Here is a 25,657-nt window from a genome sequence, read left to right as displayed (position 1 = left end):
ATCCTGCATAATGCATTCATCTTTGCTGATGTTTTATTTTGCATTTAGACAATATATTATTCAGCACACATTGTACTCTTCACCTACAATTCCATGACATTATAATGGGAGTTTTCCTTTAATAGGATTAGCAAAATTGGTTTTCATCATTTACAAAAGTTTGGGACGGTTCCTCAGTACCGAAAACGCAACCATAAAGCTGGGTAGTGACTTCGTTGGTCGGAACAGTACCATTGCAGTGAACTCCCACGTCATTGCAGCCTCCATCAACAAGGAGTCCAGCCGCGTATACCTGACTGATCCTGTGCTTTTTACCCTGGAACACATTGATGTGAGTTATGCTAATGAATTAATAGGAAGGACATAAAATCAGCAAGAGAGAAGAGCAAAGCAGAAAAAACCACCTTCCTTCCATTTGAATTTTAAATGTTGGACTAGGTCAGAGACACAAGTTTATTTAAGTCTATGAACATAAAATTAAATGAGCCTGGTTCAGTGATTATTAGAACTTAAGTGTATTCTTAATGAAAGCTAATTCAGTAATCAACATGAAAATGTAAATGACTCTAATTTGTTTCTAAGTGAAAATTAACTCTTACCTTAGCATCAGGATAGAAAAATATCAACTGCTATGACTCTGCCTGTTTAATGTAGCAAAATTAAATGACACTTGGAGTACTTACTTTAATTCCGGGCCAGCTTTGAGAAACCTTTACAAATTGTTCAAGTAGATTTATGCAACAGAGAACAGAGTGTAGCTTCTACAGTCTCCGATGCCTCGAAGTTTGCTGCCCATCTTCCTCGTGACTGCTAAATCCATATGTTTCTTTTCACTACGCTCTTTCACTCTGCTGTTTGAGTTGGGTTCTTCCTGTTCCCATGTCAAGAGAGTGGGTATAGTAAACTATCAGGACTGGCTCAGAAAAATATGTGTGGGTTTTCCTCTTTTTTATCTACTTCAGCAGGTTCTCCTTGAAGTAGGCCTTGAGGAGCTAACCCTTTCCCAGTGCCTCTTATGTGCAACTTTGGTTTGCTCAAAAATGAGAATAGAAAAGGGACAGTATTTTTAAATGGTCAGTTACAGGTGAAATCCTACAGAATAAATTCAGTTTTAATTTTGCAGAAAGAAAAAAAAGACTACAATGCACCATTAGTGCATAAAATAGTAAGATGGAAATTGTAATTGTTTAAAATTGGGTCTACAGTAATTGAGATTACACATTAGAGTGTTTCGGACTATAAAGTCCCTTTTAAACTAGATGTCTGCCTTGTACAACATAGTCCACAACTTTGCTGATGAAAAACTTTATAGTCCGAAACATGCAAAGTTTAATCTAAATTACCTTTTACATATATTGAACAACTGTTATTACCATTTTAGAGTGTAAAATCCTAATTTTATTTTATCCTTTTATTCCCCAGCCTGACAATTATTTCAATGCAAATTGCTCCTTCTGGAACTACTCAGAGAGGACTATGATGGGATACTGGTCCACTCAGGGGTGCAAGCTGATTGACACAAATAAAACTCATACATCTTGTGCTTGCAGCCACCTAACCAACTTTGCAATCCTTATGGCCCATAGGGAAATTGTGGTAAGTAATGATGCTTCTAGTCAGTATAGAGCAAACCTTTGAAGGTTTGGCTTTAATATGCAGAAGAAAGCAAAAGTTCAGATGCTTATCCAAATCTTAAACATATCTCTGAGCATTTCCAACTTTCATGCATCACTTCCAAGAGCAGCTTCCTCTCCATATGACCTTTCTCCCTCTTCCATAGAGCTGATCACAAGGTGAGGGGAACATTTTTTTTTTTTTAATTGTTTCTGATTTTTGTCACAATCTTATTTTTGTTGAAATTTTCTGACCAGATGTGCTTTCCCACAACTGGACAGGTTTCAGGTCCCTCCTTTCAACTTCTAGCCCCCTGCCTTTAACAAACTCGCAGATACAGCTGGATATGAATTGTGGGGAAGTTTGTGTATTCTATGCCCTCCCTTAAACACAAGCTGCTATACTAATGATGAGGTCCAGCAGCCTCTTTACTGGGTTCTTCAAACTTCCCTGCACTACAGAGCTTTGCCATCTAGCTGCATACCACGCTGCCTATGAGATCTCTAAAGTCCCAGAGCATGTGACATTTGAATGGCTCTGGGACTTTGCCTGGACATTGTGCACTTTGGAGAGCGGCTAAATAGGGAAGCCCAAGAGTGCCTGCAAATATAAACGTAGCAGCAGCATAGCCCAGCAAAGAAGCTGCTAGAGAGTTGCTGAGCCATACAACCAATATAAAAAACAAAACGAAGGAGAATGACAGGATTGACCCTGTGGCCAATGAAAGTGAGGACAATCTTCTGAACCAGTCTTTACCTGAACATGAGGTTTGAGTTTGTGTTGTAAGTTGAAGGGTCAGATGAGTTACTCTGCTTTTTTTTTGTTCTAATTGATTTCTTCATGATGAATGTTCACATATTTCTTCCACTCAGGCTTCTTGGACATAGAGTTGTAGGTTTGTAGGAAAGAACCAAGGTTTTCTCTTATAGACTATTATAAGAATTTTCTTTTGTATCTGCACATGTGTACAGTAATACATTCACGGTACAAGTCTCTTCCACAGAATTTTCTTCAAGCTTACAGATCACCATGAAAAAAGTAAAAATATTATTTCGTCTATTTCAAATTTCTATCTCTGTGCACTCAGAGCTGCCTTTCTTGCATCCACACTAATCTTGAACAGCAGATAAACCTGACATCAGATTGATAAAATACTCAGCACGTTTCTTCTGTCATCTATAAAATTCATCAGGAATTTTCTAGCTGCTACCTGTTTAAATGATCTTCTGTTTGTGCTGATAAGTGGCCATATTAATTTTCTCCATTCTTGATTATTTTCAGTACAAAGATGGAGTGCATGAGCTACTCCTTACTGTCATCACCTGGGTGGGAATTGTCATCTCCCTTGTATGCCTGGCCATCTGCATCTTCACATTCTGTTTCTTCCGTGGCCTACAAAGTGATCGTAATACTATTCACAAGAATCTTTGTATCAACCTATTCATTGCAGAGTTCATTTTCCTAATAGGCATCGATAAAACAGAATACAAAGTAAGTCTGTGTGCATATTGATCTTGTTCTCTGAAAATGACTGTTTGAAATGGATGTGAATTTAAATATGACACCACTGCCAAGCTTTCAAGTTTCTGTATGTAACGGACACAGCAAGGCTGGGATAAAAGGCGTTACAAAAGATTAAGATGGACATGTTCACAAATAATATTTGCAGGCATCAAAAATACCATTATAGCTTCTATTTCCCTCTTAAAGGGAAATAGTGTTTTTCCATTAAGAAGCATATGTTAATAAAGATAGGTGATTTAAAGGGTACTTGTCAAAGTGGTGCTGAAATTAAATGTTGATGTACCAGAAACGTGAACTTTTTACACTGAAGACCTCTGAGTGTCTGATGCAACTTTTTGAAGCTTTGGTGAAATTCATCCCATCATTCAGAGCTGAGAGAGTGGATTAGAATTTAATAATTTGGTAGTATTTCACCCAGCATTCAGCTAAACAGGAGTGAATCTAAATTGGCTACTGATACAACAGCAGAACTTCCTAAAATAGTAAAAGCAAAGTTATTTTATATTAAAGCAGATAGAAAATTCGGATGGCTGCATAAGAATTTTAAACAGAAGATATAAATAATACATGTATAACCAACTGTTCTTTATTTATCTTCATGTACCAAATCATCTACAATGTAAGTCTTGCAGTAGTGTTAACATCCCAGTCCCAAAATTAAGGAATTGTTTTTAATGCTTCCACTACAGTAAGGAATATTAATAAGTTATTTCCATACTTAACGTACGTAGTGCAATTGAGTATACTTTCTGCAGCTACTGTGGACATGATACATTACGAACATTTCTGAATATCTAGCGTATGTTTTTGGCTAGTGAAAACTACTCTGGACTTGTGAAGGGTCTTTGGTAGAAATATTCAGTTACTACCTTCATAACAAAATTGAATGCTGTTTCATTTGCAGTGTATCGAATTAGCTAGGAAGGTTTTAGCAGTTTGTATTTTCATGTTTCTCTTTCTTTGCAGATTGCATGTCCGATATTTGCAGGCCTCTTACACTTTTTCTTCCTGGCAGCATTTGCCTGGATGTGCCTAGAAGGAGTGCAGCTCTATCTCATGTTAGTAGAAGTATTTGAAAGTGAATATTCTAGGAAGAAGTACTACTATGTTGCTGGCTACCTCTTCCCTGCCACAGTAGTTGGTGTCTCAGCAGCTATTGACTATAAGAGCTATGGAACAGAGAAAGCGTAAGTAATTGCAAGTGACCTGAGTGTTTTTCAAGTGAATAATTTTTTTAAAGCCTGTTAGCTGTCAGAGGGTCCCTGACAGACTAAAATAGCATTTGAAAGCTTTATTGGTAAGAGAATGGCAATGCCATGCACAAATTACAATCAAGTCTTTTGTAATTGTCTAGGTCCAGAGGATTTGTACTCTGGAGAGGCAGATTCTAAATTATAGTCTTTCTTTTAACACAAAAGATTGACCTAAAACAAATTGAAAAAGTAAATAACTTTTTGGCCTCAAATGGATATTAAGTAAAAATTCTTCCGAACTTAAAGTGTCTGACAGGCTTAACCACCCAGTTTTAAGCTAATGCTTCATTAGATCTCTTTGTTCAGCTGGCCCTCTGGCTAACTCTCATTTTGAATTATGACAGTACAATATTCCAACCTATATATTTCACTTTGATAATATTTTATCAGAAGGGTAAAGCAGGATTAAAATTACCCATTGCCTTTTATTTATAAAAATACAGATATTTATAGAAAGTGACAGACGGTAGACATAGAATGTTTCTGAGGATTTGAGTTGCTGGAGGCATGAATTTGCCTTCCAATGGTGTTTTACTTTGTCCTTTGATGAAATTAGTTACAGTATGGGAAGATATTGTTGACTTCTAGAAAGCTGCTTGATTTTGCTACTGATGAAAGACAAATAAAAGAGATTCAGCAGGGTGCTGGGCTATATGAAAAATGAACCACTAAGTGAAGTCACCCGATAAGTTTATGCATCATTTACTTTAATATCATATGTGTTTTTTCTTACTATTCAACTCCCAGATGGGGTATTTTATTTATATCATACTGTTTTGTAGCAAAACATGACATCTGAACGTTTTTTAGCTTGCATTCTTCAGGGATCAGCACTTTGCTTATGATATAAAGTTAAAGGCAAATTTTGAAGATTACATAGAAACCCTATGAAACTAAAGCATTTACTGATGTCGGGTTTCATCAGTCCATAGCAAAAACTTTGACTGAACCTAAAAAGAGAGCAAGAGAGAGGTGGTTGTTTTTGTTTGTTTGTTTGATTTAAATTAGTTTTGGTATGTAAGGAGAAAACCAGAGCAGATGATCAACAATCTTGTTAAAGAAAACCCAGGAAAACAGCCCTAGCTAGGGGGGGGAATGGCCATGATTAAGATGGTACTGTTCACTGTTGTTGGCTCATTGTGTATTCACATTGAAACACCTGTTCAAGGATTATTTAAGATGGGTTTTGCACTTTCCATTTTTACAACTCAGGAACCAATGTAATCATTTAACTTTCATTGCCTTTTTCATCACAGTTGCTGGCTCCACGTAGATAACTATTTTATCTGGAGTTTCATTGGGCCTGTTACCTTCATTATTCTGGTAAGAGTGCTTTCCTTCTCCCCCCTACCCCCCACCTCCCCTTTCCTTCCCCCTTTTGCTCATTTTACAAGAGCAACAGCGTCGTGAAGGTTGAGTAACTTCAGTCATTACAAATCCTACTCTGAGTTTTGTATGAAAATAATTAAGGCAAATTTATAATGGGAACAAGGGACTGTAAAGAATGTTTAAAATATAGTTCTGACCAAATTATTAATGTTCAGAACTCATTTGGTGCTTCTTCACTTCTTCTTTTTGTCCTTATTATTTTAATACTGAAGGTCATATTGATATGGCAGTCATATGACAGATCAATATAGTACTAAATACAGATTACAAAAGGCCATTATTATTACTACCATCTATTGAGTTGGTTTTGTACATGTTCAAAAATTGTAACTAAGTATTTATCCAACAGACTGGAATGACTCAAACAGAAGTTCCAATCCTCTGGGTAAATAATTCAATCTAATAATTCTGCATACATATGCTATATGTGTGTATATATTTGTAAGTGTTTTTCCCCATATGCATATTTATGTTATGTGTACTATGTATAAAACACTCACGTGTTTTTTATATAAAAAATAATCAGTGTATTGTGAGCCCAATAGAAAATCCATGCGAGTCATTCCAGTGGGTGGAAATATTTTAATTATATATATTTTTTTTTATATATTTTTTTTTTAAATAAAAAATGGAGTGGTTAACTCATTTATTATCCATTCCTAGAACCATTCCAGTCTTTACAATAAATAGAACATGGTTATATATTCAGCCAGGGGAAGATCTGCTGCAGTTAATGCAAACTAGTGGAAATAGAGGTGTAAGAATTTGGAAGAAAAGGATGTTCAAAATGAATTTACAACTCAATTTTATGGTTGTGGTGTCAGAGCTCTGAAAGGTCCAGCTGTGCTTGAGTGTGCACTGATTTTCTGTAGGTACATAAGAGAGAGTTCATAACTTTGAAATTTTGGAACAGTGAAGTGGGTTTTATTAGTGTTTTTAGAAACCTACGGTAATAAAATACCATATCCTGTGCATTTATATAATGCCATGGTTGTGACAAAAACTGACAAAAGCCAAGAAATTAAAATTTCTGACACTCCCTTCACTAATTCGAGCTTTGTAGTCTTGTCATATTTTTTTCAGCCTCAAGGATAGTTTGTCAGCCTTAATTTTTAAATTCCTGCCTTTTATTGATTTATACAGTGAATTATTTAAGCACATTTTTTTGTATTTTATAATTTACACTGCCCCAGAATGTGAAAGAAAATTGGTGCATTTTGAATCTACGAATTATAGTGAAAAGATGTGCAAGACCATCCAAGATAGGTAGGCTTGGAAGGATTTGATTTTTATCAAATGTTGGTAAAAGTCAATTTCACTGTACACACAGACCAACCCCAAAAATATTTCCATTGATGATAATCAAAATTTATAGCTAGTCAAAGTAATAAAAATCTCCTTGAGAACTGAGTTTGATTTATGGATATTCACTTTGTATATTTTGACACATAATGTTGACAATCTGTGTTTTAACTTTTATAAAGCTTTAACTTCTTGAATTTCAATGCCTACTGTCATTAAATAATTATTGTCTGACCCACTCCATAATTTACCACACCTGTAAACATTTAAATAGGTAAAAATAGAAAAAACTGCTTAAAATAAACATCGATATTGGTGTCAAAATTATATTTTTAAAAAATTTAATTCTGCCAAGCCTATTGATAGGTGATTTATCCTGTCTTAAGATATCATGCTGAAGTATCTCCAGATGTACTCTTTGTTTATTAGAAGGCCACCTCGGTTAAACAACGGAGTTTTTTCAACCCATTGAGCATGGACACTTAAGAAAGGACAGGTGCACAATGTGCAAATAGATGCTTCATTTTAAAGATACAGTCACAATGCTGTAAGGATCTGTTATGTAAAATTTCCTTTTATTTTTTCAAATGTCATAGTGTATGTATGTATGGAGAGAGAAAGATAATAGTCTCCTGGAGGTATGAGGAATGTGGTCAAGCAACTAGGAATGTAGTACAAAGTTTAGTCTATTTAAGCAAGTTTAAAGAAAAGGAAATCCCTCCCACTTTGGAATTTGATTCAGTACTAAGCCTTCAACTATATTTAAACGGAATTTTTAATACAGTAGGTCATACTCTTCCAATAGGAGAAGTTGTATACATGATTGCTGCGATCATTTAAAGAAAACTGTTCTAAGTCTGATGTCATACAGTTCAGCTAGTCAGTGCTTTAGGGTCTGGTTATAAGTGTTTTTTGTTTGTTTTTGTTTAACTTATTACTGTAAGCACTTTCTAGAGCACTTCTCTCTGTTTTATATAATATTTCACTTGAGGGGACTAGAACGGGACTTTGCTGAGGGCATTTATATTTCCTCATAATCAGGTCAGAGTGAGAACAGAGGTGAAGGACATTTAAATTATATTGACCATGTACAGTCAGAGTCCACTGTTATTTATCGGTCATGATATTATTATCCTCCAGCAAATCATTTAGACTGAGTGGCTAAAGGCCTTTGGGAGCAGTATTCCCAACTTCACAAATATGAAACAGCAGGTAGCAATCACAAAATAGTTCCTGGGAGTAATTCTTCTCCTGCAATTGCTTTGCCCTCTAATCGTCCAACTGAGAGAGAGAGAGGCAGATGAGTAATGGCTGAAAAATAATCTCATGTGCAACGTAACCAGAGAAGAGCCATGTTTGTAGAATAGGGTATTCATTATCAATGGTATGAAAGAGTTTAATATTAGTAATCTTTTCAACATCTGTTACTGGTTTAAATTCTCTCTTATGATGTTTATTAATGAAATAATATGCATATTCTTAGACAATATTGTTTGCTGCTTTAATTTACAAGGTTTTCTCTGTGGTTAAATCCATCCTTCCAATTGCATTAAAATCTATACACGACAACGTGGGGGTCTGTGAGGGAAAACTGCCTTCTGAGGAAGACATAAAACTTTCAACTTCAGTATTTCCATAGACTGTCATGCCTATGGGCACCAGGGTCATTATATCTATGAGAAAAGAGCATGTAAGTAATGAGCGATGGGAAACCATTAGTATGCCTGAAATGGTTTAATGAAAGCTTGGATCATGACACATCAGGAGCTGTTCTCATCATTTGGACAGTTCCATCTGCATCTTTAATAATTAATTCAGTTCAGTAAGAGTTCAGCTTGCACACTCATTTAGAAGCCTTCTTCAGAGAACACCTCTTTGGCTGCCAGTCCCTGAGAGAAATAGGCTTCTGCATGGCTAAGAGCAAAGATCTGGAGGTACACAAACAGTTTTAGAGCTGCATTTGCCAGGTAACAAAAGCTCCAGGGAGGACAAAAAGGGTCAGAACATGTGCAGTTCAGCTAGGTTACTTCAGAGTGGTGTTTCTGTTCTTCTGTCTTATCATATCCATGTCAGCACTGCAGGCTGTGTGGAATGAATTTTAAGCTGCTAAGCTCAGGCAGGCGGGATTCAATTGAGCAGGTTGATGGCTATAAAACAAACAGTGTGCTCCCATAATCTGTGGTCAGAAAAGCCCGAATATTTTGACTTCTATTTAGCTCCATGTTCATTCATACCATTAAGATGGATGAAGTTGGTTAGACTCTTGCTCAGCCAGGACTACTGGGGTATGATCCTCACAGATGGAACTAATAAATTCGCCTGGTAAAGGTTATTTAAACAAAGATTCCGCAGATGTTCTATTTAATCAATACAGGAAAAATGTGTGGTTGTTTTACTCATACTGAAATATGTTATTTCACTAATATGTCTCTATGTGTATAGCGATATATATGTGTGTGTGTGTGTGTGTGTGTGTATATATATATATATATATATATATACACACACACACACACACACACATATACACATATAAATCCACATTATATGTATATAAATATATATTGTAAATGTGTGTTTTTATATGTACACACATGATAAATGTGGCAGTGAAAGACATGTGATAAATTGTATTTGTCATGTTCCTGACTTTCATTCTGCCACTTATCTATCTTTTTTAGGACTCCTTCTAGTCTTTCAGACCTCTCTGCAGCTTATAACAATTTTTTTTTAAATCAACTTGAGACAAAAATATTTCCCTCAAAATTACACTGGTCTGATGTGCAGGACAGACAGTATTCAGTCCGGCATCATTTTAAGGTCCAGTGTCTTCTGATTTTGCAGGGTTAGAAAAAAGACTTCTTTGTACTGGTAAAGAGAGAATACCCAGCTTTCCATAGGTTATTGAACTTGCTCTGTAAAGTCCTCAAATATTAGATTTTAGAATGGTGACATTTTTATAGATAGAGATTTTTTTTTAAATGTTTGTGATAATTTTCTTCCTCGCTCTTGTATATCAAGTCAAATCAGTATCTTAGATGTCTGTATATGAATGCAAGAAGTATGGGGAATAAGCTGGAAGAACTCGAAATGCTAGTAAATAAACACAACTATGACATGGTTGGCATCACAGAGACCTGGTGAGATAATACACGTGACTGGAATATTGGTAAAGAAGGGTACAGCTTGCTCAGGAAGGACTGGCAGGGAAAAGAGGGAGGAGGTGTTGCCTAATATATTAAAAATGTATACACTTAGACTGAGATTGAGATGGAAATATGAGACAGACTTGTTGAAAGTCTCTGGGTAAGGATAAAAGGGGTAAAAAACAAGGGTGATGTCATGGTAGGGGTCTACTACAGACCACCTAACCAGGAAAAAGAGGTGGATGAGGATTTTTTTAAAACAGCTAACAAAATCATCCAAAGCACAGGACTTGGTGGTGATGGGGAACTTCAACTACCCAGACATCTGTTGGGAAAATAACACAGCAGGGCACAGATTATCCAATAAGTTCTTGGAATGTATTGGAGACAATTTTTTATTTCAGAAGGTGGAGATAGCTACCAGGGGAGAGGCTGTTCTAGATTTGATTTTGACAAATAGGGAGGAACTGGTTGAGCATTTGAAAATGGAAGGCAGCTTGGGTGAAAGTGATCATGAAATGATAGAATTCATGATTCTAAGGAATGGTAGGAGGGAGAACAGCAAAATAAAGACAATGGATTTCAAGAAGGCAGACTAGCAAACTCAGGGAGTTGGTAGGTTAGATCCCATGGGAAGCAAGTCTAAGGGGAAAAACAATAGAAGACAGTTGGCAGTTTTTCAAAGAGACATTATTAAGGGCACAAGAGCAAACTATCCCACTGCGTAGGAAAGATAGGAAGTATGGCAAGAGACCACGCTGGCTTAACCAGGAGATCTTCAATGATCTAAAAATCAAAAAAGAGTCCTACAAAAAGTGGAAACTAGATCAAATTACAAAAGATGAATATAAGCAAATAACACAAGTATGTAGGGACAAAATTAGAAAGGCCAAGGCACAAAACGAGATCAGTTTAGCTAGAGACATAAAGGGTAACAAGAAAACATTCTACAAATACATTAGAAACAAGAGGAAGACCAAAGATAGGGTAGGCCCATTACTCAATAAAGGGGGGAGGGAATAATAACAGAAAATGTAGAAATGGCAGAGGTGCTTAATGACGTCTTTGTTTCAGTTTTCACCAAGTAGATTGGTGGTGATTGGACGTCTAACGTAGTGAATGCCAGTGAAAATGAGGTAGGATCAGAAGAGGCTAAAATAGGGAAAGAACAAATTTAAAATTACGTGGACAAATTAGATGTCTTCAAGTCACCAGGACCTGATGAAATGCATCCTAGAATACTCAAGAAGCTGACTGAGGAGATATCTAAGCCATTAGCAATTATCTTTGAGAAGTCATGGAAGATGGGAGAGATTCCAGAAGACTGGAAAAGGGCAGATACAGTGCCCATCTATAAAAAGGGAAATAAGGACAACACAGAGAATTACAGACCAGTCAGCTTAACTTCTGTACCTGGAAAGATAATGGAGCAAATAATTAAGCAATCAGTTTGCAAACATCTAGAAGATAATAAAGTGATAAGTAATAGTCAGCACGGATTTATCAAAAACAAATCGTGTCAAACCAACCTGATAGCTTTCTTTGACAGGGTAACAAGCCTTGTGGATGGGGGGAAGTGGTAGACGTGGTACATCTTGATTTTAGTAAAGCTTTAAATACTGTCCCGCATGACCTTCTCATAAATAAACTAGGGAAATGCAACCTAGAGGGAGCTACTATAAGGTGGGTGCATAACTGATTGGAAAACCGTTCCCAGAGAGTAGTTATCAGTGGTTCACAGTCATGCTGGAAGTGCATAACGAGTGGGATCCTGCAGGGATCAGTTCTGGGTCCGGTTCTGTTCAATATCTTCATCAGTGATTTAGATAATGGCATACAGAGTACACTTATAAAGTTTGCGGACAATACCAAGCTGGGAGGGGTTGCAAGTGCTCTGGAGGATAGGATTAAAATTCAAAATGATCTGGACAAACTGGAGAAATGGTCTGAAGTAAATAGGATGAAATTCAATAAGAACAAATGCAAAGTACTCCACTTAGGAAGGAACAATTAGTGCACACATACAAAATGGGAAATGACTGCCTAGGAAAGAGTACTGCAGAAAGGGATCTGGGGGTCATAGTGGACCACAAACTAAATGAGTCAACTATGTAACGCTGTTGCAAAAAAAACTAACATTCTGGGATGCATTAGCAGGAGTATTGTAAGCAAGACGCAGGAAGTAATTCTTCTGCTCTAGTCTGCTCTGATTAGGCCTCAATTGGAGTATTGTGTCCAGTTCTGGGGACCACATTTCAGGAAAGATTTGGACAAATTGGAGAGAGTCCAGAGAAGAAGAACAAAAATGATTAAAGGTCTAAAAAACCTGATCTATGAGGGAAGATGGAAAAAATTGGGTTTGTTTAGTCTGGAGAAGAGAAGACTGAGAGGGGACATGATAACAGTTTTCAAGCATGTAAAAAGTAGTTACAAGGAGGAGGACGAAAAAATACTTTTCTTAACCTCTGAGGAGAGGACAAGAAGCAATGGGCTTAAATTGCAGCAAGGGAGCTTTAGGTTGGACATTAGGAAAAGCTTCCTAACTGTCAGGGTGGTTAAGCACTGGAATAAATTGCCTAGGGAGGTTGTGGAATCTCCATTATTGAAGATTTTTAAGAGCAGGTTAGACAAACACCTGTCAGGAATGGTCTAGATAATTAATCCTGCCACGAGTGCAGGGGACTGGAATTAACCTTGCAACGTTTCTTCCTAACACCTATCTGTGCTATGTAGTGATTTTACATTATAATTCTCTCAAATTTATCTGTGGACTTTCTCATTATTCATGTAAAGCAGAATTTTCAAAGCTTGTTGGCTAGTTAGACTCCTAAATTCATATTTAGACACTTAAAAAGAACTGGCCTGATTTTCAGAGGTGCTGACCTACCCCAGCTCCCAGAGTTAGCCCAATGCTGCCTGTTTTTGAAAATCATCCTATGTATGTATAGGCAATACAGCTAGAGATGAGCTAAGGAGGCGGTATTTAGATGTAGACTTTGGGTTAGAATTGATATTTGAGGCCAAATCAGTATTAGGGTTTGGATTCTGATTTTAGGAATCCAAAATCCCATAAGACTTTGCCTAAAATGGTGGAAGCCTTGTGAATTCAGCAGCTCCGCTAATCACAAGAAGATGCAAAATTTTGGTGACATCAAATGAACTTTCACTTAATGTGAAGCTGTGCTAGATCCTGAGGGCCTGTACTGTTGTTCAGCAAGACTCTTTGAACCTATCATCGCATATTGCCTGTGCATTTGATTTCTTTGAAGTCCACCCAAGATGAAGGCCTCTCCTTAGTTTGGCTTGCAGCACCACATCTACCAACTGGATTTGGATCTCATTAAAGGATAATTTTTTTTTTAATCTATTTGATATGTATTAACTGATAACTTACTGGTATTTACTGGAGAATGTCAAACTCTAAAAGATGAAACCACTAATTCAAGAATTTGGGTGTCCCATATTTTCTATGGAGGAAGAGGAGAATAGATATAGATCAGTTGAAGGTTAGATTGATTTATAACAATAAAAGAATAAATAGATGAACTTGGGTCAATGTTTGATTTTCTTGAGACAGGTGGAAAATTCGGTGTAATGTAATGCTGCAGTTGTGAAAGCAAAAAGCATCATGTCCATTGGTTGAATTGTCATAGGCTAGAGAGAGGCCTATTTTTTTCAGAAGTGCAAACACAAAACTCACCCTGTAATTTGATAGGCCTCTGTGGATTTTATGCATTGGAATGTGATTTATTTTTAAATTTTCTATTGATATTAAGAAATTCAGTATTTAGGATGAATGACTCTTTTTAAAACAACAGCTTCAAATGCATTGAGTCATCTGGATAACAGCTGATACAGATTAGTGGAAAAGAAGCAAAATATCTGGTTCATTCTCTCTCGTGCATGCACCCACACCTCCCTCAATAGGAAGGGAGTTAAAGCCATTTATTCTAAAAGTAATTATTTTCCATCATGTTCCCCTGTCCTTTCTGCTTGGTGTATTATGTAATAAAATGAATACACCCAGAACAGCAAATTATTTAAAAGAACTGAACCCCTTTTTTCATGATAGGAGATGAGTGAGATAAAAGGGGATGTGTCTTTCCCCAAGGTTAGCTCTATGCCACTTACAGTTTTTGCACAGATAGAATAATTTTCTGATAGTTACAGAGCGCATATACAGAGCCAATGTTTTTTAATCCTTTTTCAGATGGTGAACTAGTGTTCTTTTGTTGCTGATGTTTCAAATTATATCATTTTTCACAGAGATGTGAAGAACAAGTATCATATGGTCTGTTGTCATAGTTACTTTGTCTTGAAGTACAGTACTTTAATGCTTTTTATTTTGAAGGTTCTTTTTCATCTACCATGATACAACTATATCATCTTTAGTAAAATACTGGACTACTTTGCAGTTCTATTTTCTAAATTTTAATAAATATTGAGAAGATATTTGGTAACATTAGCCTCCAATTCTGAAATGATATCCATACAGGCAAAGCCTGCGTGAAGCCCTGTTGCCCTATTAGAACATTGTGTGGGCTCAGGGGTAGGGACTTGACTGCTTGGCTATCATTGCAGGACGAGATCCTTACTCTATAAATATAGGCTTTTATTTTTCCACATTTTAGATGCCTAACTGGCAATTAGACTTCTCATGTTCAAAGAATCATAGGGTGAAATCCTGCCAGTTTTCCTCGAGTGCTGGTCCCTATGGGTATTCACTGTGGGAGTGCGTGCACTCCATGTGCCCAGGACTGGAAACTCTTACTCTGTGGAAGTATAGAAGTTGGTAGTGCCAGTTCCACCAATGGTCTTCACACACGAAGTCAACCTGAATAGAGCTACCAAAGCCTCATCCCAGGACTCCTATAGAACAGCCAGGGATTAATGGCAGTCCCCATGGGACCTGCCCCCATCCCTGTGAACCCACCTACTGGCCATACTGGAGCACTTGAGACCCTTACTATCGAGTCCCAGACTTTGAACACCGAGGGCACAGATTTCATCAGAAATCACCTCCAGTGCAAGAGCCTGAGCCCTCTCTAGGGCAGGCAAAAGAACACGAGCAGACCTCTGAATCTGCCAAGGGCTTCTTTTTCATCTGTGGACAAGTGATGATACCAGTCTCCCCCTCCTCAAGATGATTACAAGCGGTAATAGGAACTTCTCTGGAGGAATACTGAAACCCCCCAGATCTCACTGGAAGAGGTTCAGGATCCTCCCTTCTCCCCACATGGTCATGGACATTCTCTTGTCAGTGGCACCCTCTGAAGTGGCACTTCCTATGAATGAGGCTGTTTTGGAGCCAGCTAAGGACACCTCAGCCACATGGGCCCCTACCCCAAAGAGAACTGAAAAGAAGTATGTTGTTCCCCCTAAGGAGGCAGAATATTTGTTCTCTTACCCAAACCAGAACTCTCTGGTTGTCTAAGCTGTCACAGAGCAGAATGACTAACCAGTCAAGGGTCATTCCTTCAGATAAGGATGCCAGAAAGAACTTTTCTTCAGCCAGTCTACTTTTCCATATCAAGAACTACTGGATGCTTATGTCAAAATACAACATCATGAACTACAACAAGAGTTGACCAATAAATTACCTTAGTAATGCAGGCCCCAATTCCAGGCTATTCTGGAAATCTAATGGCCAGGTCATCCCTTCAGCTGTCATTGGACATAGCGGACAGAGTTTCCTGTGATGTCAGTAGTTGAGGCAGGTTTCTTGGCTGCAGCCATTGGGGTTCCCCAGAAAGGTTCAGGTGATGGTAGAAGATCTCCCCATTGAGGTTAACAAGCCTTCAGCAAGAAAACCAGTGAGTCACTTCACTCACTCCAAGACTCTCATGCCACTCTCCATTCCTTGGGAATATGCGCCCCACCATCTTGCAGAAAATATTCTTAAGTGCTGCAGCATACATTCCAACCAGTCACATGGCCATTCTACCCTCAGAGGCCCTCTGAGCCACCAAGAAAGCACCATAGAGTACAGTGCGGCAGACACACCACTCCACTATCGTCCCTTGTCCAGACCCAACTGCCTAATTCAGTTAGGGGCTGGAGAGGTCATAATTAGGGAAAGGGCTTTTTCTCCAAATAATTCCTGATCCCCAAAAAGAAAGGGAGCTGCAGACTCATCTTGGACCTCAGGCATCTGAATGTCTTCATCTACCACATAAAATTCAGGATGATTACCCTAGTTGCTCTAATCCCCTCCCTGAACAAAGGAGACTGATCTGCAACTCTCGATTTAAGATGTTTATTTTCATAAGGATATTCCCCCAGCACAGGCATCCTGCGTTTTTGGGTGGCTATAGAGACTAAACCCAGTACAAGATGTTCCCCTTTGGTCTTGGAGTGGCCCCACGGGTTTTTACAAAGCTATGCACTTTCGCCAGCAACTCTGAAGTATATTTCCCTATCTAGACAGATTCTTCATAATGAGAACCTCAGCATTCATCTCAGTCTTCAGACAACAGTCTGGTCCTGCATGGTAGCATGCACCTATGTGACCCCCTTTATCCAGGCTACATTTGTGCAATATCCAGGCTTGGCTGAGAAAGGTCTACCTTTCAAACAGGGATTCCTTGGACAAGAGAGTCTCAGTTCCTTGTAGCATCTGGACACCTCTCACCTGGGGGGAGAAGGACATTGTTTGTGTGATGGTTCCCTTTGCTCCCTCCCTTCTCACAAAGGCACTCATTATAGACGTGTCTCTACGAGGCTGGGGAGTGCACCTGGACAACTACATAGGTCCAGGTTCCTGGACTGTCAGGTACCAGACCATCTAGGCACAACTGCTGTCCTGCTCCCTAACTAACTGCGCTGCTGGGCAATCTTAGAATTCTGAGTGGGCACAGCCTCCGATTGGCTGCTAGTGTAGCAGTCTTTCTTATAAGCGTGGCCCCCACAGCAGTTTAGTGGCTGCTCAACACATACCACATCCACAGCTGTACTTGCCCTTGTTCCAGCCTGCTTCCCGTCCCTGCTCCTGCTTTCCTCCACCCGTTGCTCCCCTCTGGCTTCAGACTTCCCCCAGCTCTGCCTCTGGCTTACAAGTCTGGTTGAACCTCCAGTTTTGGCATTCGGCTTCTGTCTCACTGGTACTGACTCTCAGCTCATTTCCTGGACTCTGCCCACCCTGGCACCCACTTCAAAATGATATATCAAACTCTTACCTTCACCACTAAGCCTGACCACCCATGACCTGGTTGGCACATTCCACATCAACCTTCTTGAACTGCGAGTAGGCCACAAAGTGTGCAAGCAATTCCGATCCACTCGTGTCCAGGTCAGGGTGGACAACATCTATGTATAAATGAACAGAGGGGAGTGAGGTCCGTACTACTCTGGAGGGAGGCTGTCTAGCTCTGAAATTGGTGCATTCACCATCAAATCATCCTCACTGCAGTGCACATACCAGGAACGATGAAATTCTGAGCAGAAAGCCTCAGCAGGTATTTTCACAAGGATCACAAGTGGGAACTTCACATCTATGGTACAGCGGATAGTTTGTCAGTGGGTATTCCCCTCATGGGACCTCTTTGCCACCCAGGGAAACAAGAAGTGCCCAGCCTCGAGACACACAGGGGCACAACTCCAGAGGGGATGCCTTCCTAGTGCAGTGGTCAGACCTATTGATATATTCCTTCCCTGTCATCCCCCTCCTACTTCACATATTCTGAAACATCAAGTTGGACAAGGCGATACTGACTTTAATAATACCATGGTGGCCATGACAATCCTGGTGTACCATGGCTCTGCAGATGGCCTCCCGCCAGTACATTTACCTACTGTCTCCAAACCTGTTGTCACAGAATGGAGTCAGGACCAGCCATCCCAATCCAGCATCCCTCCATCTGGCAGCCCAGATTTTGGATGGGGGATGGATTTAAAGAGATTCTGCTCAGAGGAATTCCAATCCATCAATCTCAATAGCTGGAAACCCTCTCCATGAAAGTGTGAGGCTGCCACATGGAAGCAATTCTCCTTGTGGTGTCAATATCCAGACAATAAAATGGATGGAGAAAGTAGACTGTGCTAATGGTTTAAATTAGGTGCCCTTGTTGTGTCTTCTAGGTTTTTCATTTGTTACAGTGGAATAATTTTTAAAAATTGTTTTCCAGACAAGAGTAATACCTGTGAAAGCAAGAAGGAATGAAGAAGGGTAGGTGTAGAAGGGATGGAACTAGTGAGAGAAGGAAAGGGCTCAAGGGGGAAGGAAGGATGGAGTAGTGGCAAGTGGGAAGAAGAATGGTAGCAACAAGGACAAAAATGGGGTGCAAAACATGGGGGGGACAAATGGGTGAAAGAGGAGCAGGTAAGGCGGAGATTAGTGTAACTTTAGGTACTGATGTTCAATAGGGCAGAATTAAACCGAAAATGTAAAATTTAGACCAATAGGTTAAATATGGCAAATTCAGGTTGTATGAGAAGGTAGTGACTTTTGGTGCGGCTAGATTTTGGGTAAAATTGGGACTTTGAAAATGTTACCCCTTGTCCACATTTGAACCAGCATCTTAGGGGTGAAACACTCCAAATACCATTACCAGTCACCTAAATATACTTGAAAATAAACTGAGAGGGGTTTTTTTTAAGTCAATAACATCCTCATTACTCAACCTGTTACTTAAAGTAGTTTAATTTCTTTCTTATCTGTTTTGACAGCTGAATCTTATCTTCCTGGTGATCACATTGTGCAAAATGGTGAAGCACTCAAACACTCTGAAACCAGACTCTAGCAGGTTGGAAAACATTAAGTAAGTGCTTTGTGTTCAAGTATGAGAACTATGATTATTTTCTGATTACTGAACTGATTGAAAGCTACTCTCCATTAGGAACACATGGCTTTGTCTCCCAGCAACTACAAATGTCAGTTAGAAAGAAACAGTACCAATACTGCTTTCCTTTTACCATAATGTCACAGGCATTGGTCAAAATTAGCTCAGTTCGGCATGCAGTTAGTGCCAAGAAATTATTTCAGTATCTTTACGGAAATTCTATAGCAAAGTGACAATTTCATTTGCATTTAAAATGTAGTTCAAAATGATGTTCCTGTTTGCATGGCTGATATGATTATGTTAAGTTTGTTTTGTTAAATAGCGTTTTTATTTTAGGGATTCTGAGCAGTTTTCATGTGTAATCCAGTTCTCCCAAGAGAAATGACTCCATTACTATTGTTAACTTACAGATTATCTGTTGTTTTCATGCTAATTGAACAAATGTTTACTTTATATTGGTGCTGTATTTCAGTATCCCTTTTGGAGAGTAATGCAAGTGTTACGTAATTAATAAGAATCTTACAGCTGTGATAGTCTTGTGATAGTCTTTTAGTGTATTCTATTTAGTGTTTTTTTTTTTCAAACTGAAGGCTGTTGCTATAAACTCTTCGAAGGGATGGTGTAATTTAGAACATTAAGGGTTGATTGTGAAAAGGTCCTACAGATTTGTTTTCAATACTGAAAATGGCAAAGACAGGTTTACATTAAGGCTAACATTTCAAACCAGATGCTATAGATAGGTCAGTATCAGCTTCATTGCATGTTGCATGAGGAGAGAGAGCGCTAATCTTTAGCATCTCTCTCTTTTCTTCCTTTTCCTCTTTCTGTCTTCTCATCCACACCAGTAATTACCGTGTTTGTGATGGCTACTATAATACGGACTTACCTGGGTAAGATAGAACCCTACATTAACAAATTCCTAGCATGATATTTTTAATTTTACAAACTCCGTCAATATTGTGGATCACCCTTAATTTTAATTAACTAGTTCGGAATTATCTAATTTGCTAAAGTATTTTTAACTATTTTATGCCTTTATGATTTTAAATTGCTTGCCTCTGCACTTTGAATTTCCTAATTTTGACTAATTTTTATATAAAATACAAAAATGCTTTCATATTAATTTCTGTTACAATTCTGTCTAATAATTTTGTTTCTCTTTTCTGCTTATAATGCTTTCTAGCTATGAAGATAATAAACCATTTATCAAGTAAGATCATTAGTTAGATGTGGAATGCACTGACTAAAATCCCTTTCCCCTTCATTCTGTGCTGTTCTCTACAATTCCTTTTTCCTTAAACTAGTCATGTTGGAATCTCTCTCAAAGACTTTATTTTGTGGATGTATCCATATTTTTGTCACATTTCAGCAAGGCTCCTTCATGTGGAAGTTAGATCACTTAGCCTTAGTTTAGCTGAGTTTACCAGAATATTAAAGCTTTAGGTTCTAGGTTTTTACTCTGCTGTTTAACTTTTGTGTATTTGTTACATTATTTGGTGACACATGGAAGCACCACTGTTCAAAATATAGGGCTCGGTTAGTGGTTAAGCTAGACTTATCAATCCCCTTTGTAAAAATACAGATAAAGCAGTGGGGTAGCTGGTGCTTGTGCTACACCTCTGCATTTTAAAATAGTTTTGACATCTTGTGCAGTTCTTGAATAAGAAAAAGGTCATATCTACTGTTGCTGTTTCCACTGGAGACTGAAAGTACCAAATGGAATTGTTCTTTCTTTTAATAGATGAAAGGTTAAAGCCAAGGATTTTTTGCATTTGAATGTGAACCTAGTAAAAGTCAACTGCAGCAACTGAAATGTTAATATTGGAGTTGGCGGTATGCATTTTTATCAGCAGTGTTACTAAAATTAATTTTCTTTTACAGGTCCTGGGTCTTGGGTGCATTTGCTCTCTTGTGTCTTCTTGGCCTAACATGGTCATTTGGCCTGCTGTTTATCAACGAGGAGACGGTTGTGATGACATATCTCTTCACAGTATTTAATGCTTTCCAGGGAATGTTTATTTTCATCTTTCATTGTGCCCTTCAAAAGAAAGTAAGTTACCGAAAACAAACACACATGGTTTATACCTCTTCAGTAGCCTAATATTTTTAGAAAAGAAATAGCAATGAAGAAAAATGGGAGATAGTGTAATTTCAAGGGAAGGCCTGTCTTCTAGTGTTAGATCAATAGCAGGGAACTGGGAGTCAGAAACCATTGGTGCTGTTTGCAGCAAGTAACTTGCTGTGTGCTCTTAGGCAAGTCATTTAACGACTCTGTGACTCATGTAAGTGTACACTGGGTATTAATAGTTCAGAGGTGTTGCAAGGCTTAGTTAATGTTTCTTAAAGTGGTCTGAGAATCTTGGATGAAAGTTACTATAGGTAACTTCCCACAGCTCCCATTGGCCGGGAATGGCGAACCATGGCCACTGGGAGCTGCGGGTGGCCGTGCAAATGTAAACAAACTGTCTGGTAGCCCACCAGCGGATTACCCTGATGGGCTGCATGTTGCCCACCACTGAGTTAAGGCATCAAACAATGGCTGTTCAACCTTCCAGTCACTTACAATGTCAATGGGTTTGGCTACACTGCAAATGAAGGTGTGGTTGCAATGCAGGTAGGCATATCCATACTAGTTTAATCTAGCTATTGTGGGTAACAGTGGCAGTGAAGACACAATGGCACAGACTCTGGTGTGGGCCAGCAACCTGAGTACGTACCCAGAGTCCCCAGCAGGCCTGGACTGGGGAAGTTAGTCCTTGCTGAACGCTGCGCCACCACTTCCTCACTACCAATGTTAGCAGCTAAATTAAAGCTAGTTGGGTATGCCTACTCATGCTGCAGTCAGAGCCTCATTTTCAGTTTAGATGTGTCTCAAGCTGCAGGAGATCACTTCTGGGGTTGAGGGAGTAGTGTACCCTCTATATCAGTGAAAGGTCCTTGCCTTCTCTCTTGAGAGGTGCCAAGTAGTACCAGTGGTGATGGGTAAGGGTTGCAGTGTGGATAACTGTTCATTTCAGAATCAACTGAGACCCCAAAATTAATGCTGAACACCAACAGATGGTAGAAAAATGTGGTCATTAGTTACACAGTAGTATGTGAGGTGGAAGGGAGTTTTCCAAAGTTGACAATTTTTGTATTTTAAAAAATGTTGACTGGCCCAAAGACTGTGGAGTGGGCTCACTTGTAAATTCATGTAAACTACTGACCCTGGGGCAAGAGTCCATGTGTCAGCCTACAGGTTTAAAGCTGAATATCCTTTTAACAATATTCTGAGCTGCCCCATGTTTGTGTGGTTATTGTATATGTATTACTCTAGCAAAAAATGGCAACTGTACCGAAGAGCTTACAATCTGCGTTGGAGTCGTATACCAAATGAGGGTAAAAAGGACATGGTAATAAAGGGAAGGGGGGGAGAGGTGTAAAATGAAAAATTATAGTCATTATCTTCTCTTAAATGTAACCATTTTGAAATAATTTTAGCAAATTTACAATAGACATTTAGCCACTAGATATTTTAACCAATTTACATTTTGGAACTTGTAATCATTAGCTCCTGTTACATGTACCTCACGGGACTTAATTAACTCAATGCTTGTAAAGTGGTTTGAGACCCTTAGATGAAAAGGGTGCTAAGTGCAAAGTATCATTCTTGTGATTTAAATTGTGCATGCTCACCATTTAACTTTGTGTGTTTCTTAATTTGAGGTATACAACTGCTTCCATGCAAACTGTTATAACATGTTTTAGGAAGAGAGCCAGAATAAAAAGAGAAATTTTTATCAAGTTGGCTACAGCACTCCTTACACATTCAGAAAGGGAAAACCATAGAGATGGGATTGAATATAGAAAAGAGGGAAAATTGTAAGCATAGTAAAGATGCAAATAATTTCTAGATTAGGATATCTTAAAATTTTGCCTTTTTAACCACGTATATAGGATTTGAAAACCAAAGACACATTGCTGTTTTATTTTCTACTATCATGCATTGTTTCTATATTAAGTGGAGTCAAGCAATGTTAAAGTGCCAGTCAAGTATGAAAAAACTTAATCTAGATCAAGAAGATTTATACCTGAAAGAATGCTAAGGCTACCATTTAAGGTTTAAAAGTTTCAGTGCCTTTCAGTGGATATCATCATCCTGTCCCTGTCTGCATAGCTAATGTAGTCTTTTTATTCTGTTATTACTAGTTGGTCACTAAATTGAACAGAGATACAGAATTGTGGAAGAGAAAACTATTATGTTTCCAGTCCTGACAAGATGATAGTGCTGTTACTTCCATCAGTTTCGAACAGGCTATAATTTAGAAATAATGACAGTGGAATGTGCAGTACTGACAGATAATATACATTCACAGCAATATATGCATTAGGCAAAACCGGCCCTGGAGTGTGGTATTTGGGTAAAATACAACTTTGATTGCTATTGTCCCCGTTATAGTATTTCAGAGCATTTAATATCCGTTAACGTTCAGAAATACATTTTCCTTAGGTGTTATGTCATTTAATGATACAGAACTTTACCTTTTCATGAACTTACCCCATTCTAATTATGTATCTGTGATTATATTTTTGTATGGTATAGATGAGTTCATTTAAAATACATACAGTGTACCTTTCCTTTACAAAATATGTAAGTTGGTATCTCTGTATAAAATTCAAGCTTTGACTAAAAAACTGATTTTTAAGTTGAGTAGTCAAATTTGCATCCTGCTCATGCTTTTATAAAAGCATCACGGTAAAACTATGTACTCTATGAATAAAAGACTTGGGGTTTTGAAAGCAAAGCCTGAGTTCTGTGAAAAAAACCTTATTAATTTTTAATGGATTTTCAGTACTACATATGAAAATGTTACCTTTTCTCACACAATCTTGCTCTCTCATTTTCACATACATTCACAGGACAGATAAACTTTTCAGAAGTGTCTAGGTGACTGTGGAGCCCAAGTTCCATTTTGAAAAGAAAGTTGGAAAATTAGGAGCCTTAGCAGCCAGCTGACTTTGGAAAAGTCCTGGTGGATAAAATTTTCAGAAACATGTCTTTTACTGATCCATGCAATGCTGCCAGGATATGTGCATGCTATAAGAATTACTTAGAACCAGTTGTCAGTGAGTACATTTGAGGGAAAGAACTACTCTGTAAAATAGTTCTGATGACTTTAATATTAATAAACATCAATACATCTAATTATCAAGACGTTCATTTAGAAACAGAAGGTAACTAGTCATAGGCCAAATTTTGATATTATTACTTAGCTTTTCTTAATCTTTATTCAGACAAAAATCTCATTTAAAACAATTGAAGTTTCAGAGTTCAAACTTCCTGGAGTCAGCAAACATACATAGCAACAAAGATTGTAATTCTTGTGTCTTGACAGTAGTTCTATTGAGTTACCTCATGGCCTGGATTCTACAATCCAAAACTTGGCACTGAGACATTATTGCAGTCTTCACTGACGTGGTTTGCATTCTGCATAGATTAGGGCAGTTTTAAAAAACTGGACTCAATATTTTTGCACTAAAGACTGGAAAGTCTGAAGAGGAAAAAATACCAACCTAATCAGTTTATCAAAGAATGTTTATTTATTCCTGCACAAAACAGTCATTCCATTAAAAAGAAATTACTCACAGAACTGTGCAAAAACGCAGATGTGCAGTAACCTGGTTTACATATATTGATCTATGATAGGAGGCCTTTTTAAATAACTATAAATAACTTGAATTACAAGCTGGTCAGCTGCATTGAAATGAGGAACATTTTGAATTTCTGTGTCTCCCTTAAAGGAATTTGTTTAAAATTCATTAATAGGTGATGGTTGGTCACATCCTTATCTCAAGAGAGATATTTATTGTGCATCTATTTTTTTTTTTTTTAATATCCCCATTGTTCATCTACAGGTACGTAAGGAATATGGCAAGTGCTTCCGACATTCCTATTGCTGTGGTGGACTACCAACTGAGAGCCCCCACAATTCAGTGAAGGCATCGACAACAAGAACTAGCGCTCGCTATTCCTCTGGCACTCAGGTAACAAAGACTTTGACAGCATCTTCTAATTAACCTTATTTACAAAAGCCTACTGAGACATGTTCCATTCATATGCACTAACTGTCTTCTCATTATAATGATCTAGGTGGCAATACATGGTTTTGTATTGTAGAATTGATTTCTTTTTAAACATTTCCTTTCAGTTTGTTCTTATGCAAACATCCTCTTTTTATTTTTTTATGGAACTGGCAAGGATACCATCATGTTTTATCTAATTGGAATTTAGTAGACTAGATTTTTCATAACAAAGGAGCCATTTAGTTTAGAAATTATTTAGTTTAGAGCAAGAAGCAATGTAGATGCTTCACATGATGACAGATGAAAGGGGGAAAATCTGTTTGTGCCCTAAAATACAATGTTTATGTCTCACTGCTTTACATTAACAGAGTCGTATAAGAAGGATGTGGAACGACACTGTGAGAAAACAATCTGAATCTTCCTTTATCTCAGGTGACATCAACAGCACTTCAACACTTAATCAAGGTCAGTCACTGGGAACATTTCAATTTAAGATGACTTAGATTTAATAGTATTTGACAGATAAGAGTTAAAACAAATTTGTGTTGGAAAAAAAACTCTCGAACACATGTTCTCTAAAATTACAGTC

General features: G+C 38.0%; 1 protein-coding gene across 9 annotated transcripts in view; it reads left to right on the top strand.

The window, feature by feature from the left end:
* LOC113404972 (adhesion G protein-coupled receptor L2) overlaps positions 1-25,657 on the top strand; it is a 184,469-nt gene that overhangs the window by 150,810 nt on the left and 8,002 nt on the right. For 7 of the 9 annotated variants that reach the window (XM_029912402.1, XM_026655838.1, XM_029912408.1 and 4 more), the window contains 9 exons: positions 126-331; positions 1,423-1,596; positions 2,896-3,105; positions 4,105-4,325; positions 5,648-5,714; positions 18,893-18,984; positions 20,887-21,055; positions 24,901-25,029; positions 25,437-25,533. In XM_029912402.1, coding sequence (XP_029768262.1) covers positions 126-331; positions 1,423-1,596; positions 2,896-3,105; positions 4,105-4,325; positions 5,648-5,714; positions 18,893-18,984; positions 20,887-21,055; positions 24,901-25,029; positions 25,437-25,533 — 1,365 coding nt within the window. The remainder of the gene's footprint in view (positions 1-125; positions 332-1,422; positions 1,597-2,895; positions 3,106-4,104; positions 4,326-5,647; positions 5,715-18,892; positions 18,985-20,886; positions 21,056-24,900; positions 25,030-25,436; positions 25,534-25,657) is intronic. The other 2 variants (XM_029912401.1, XM_029912406.1) reach the window with 1 other exon arrangement.

Source organism: Terrapene carolina, unplaced genomic scaffold (assembly GCF_002925995.2).
Source record: "Terrapene carolina triunguis isolate 2854851 unplaced genomic scaffold, T_m_triunguis-2.0 Scaffold211, whole genome shotgun sequence".
NCBI lineage: Eukaryota > Metazoa > Chordata > Testudines > Emydidae > Terrapene > Terrapene triunguis.
The sequence above is the reverse complement of the archived record's forward strand: the minus strand, read 5'-3'. Positions and strand labels throughout refer to the sequence as shown.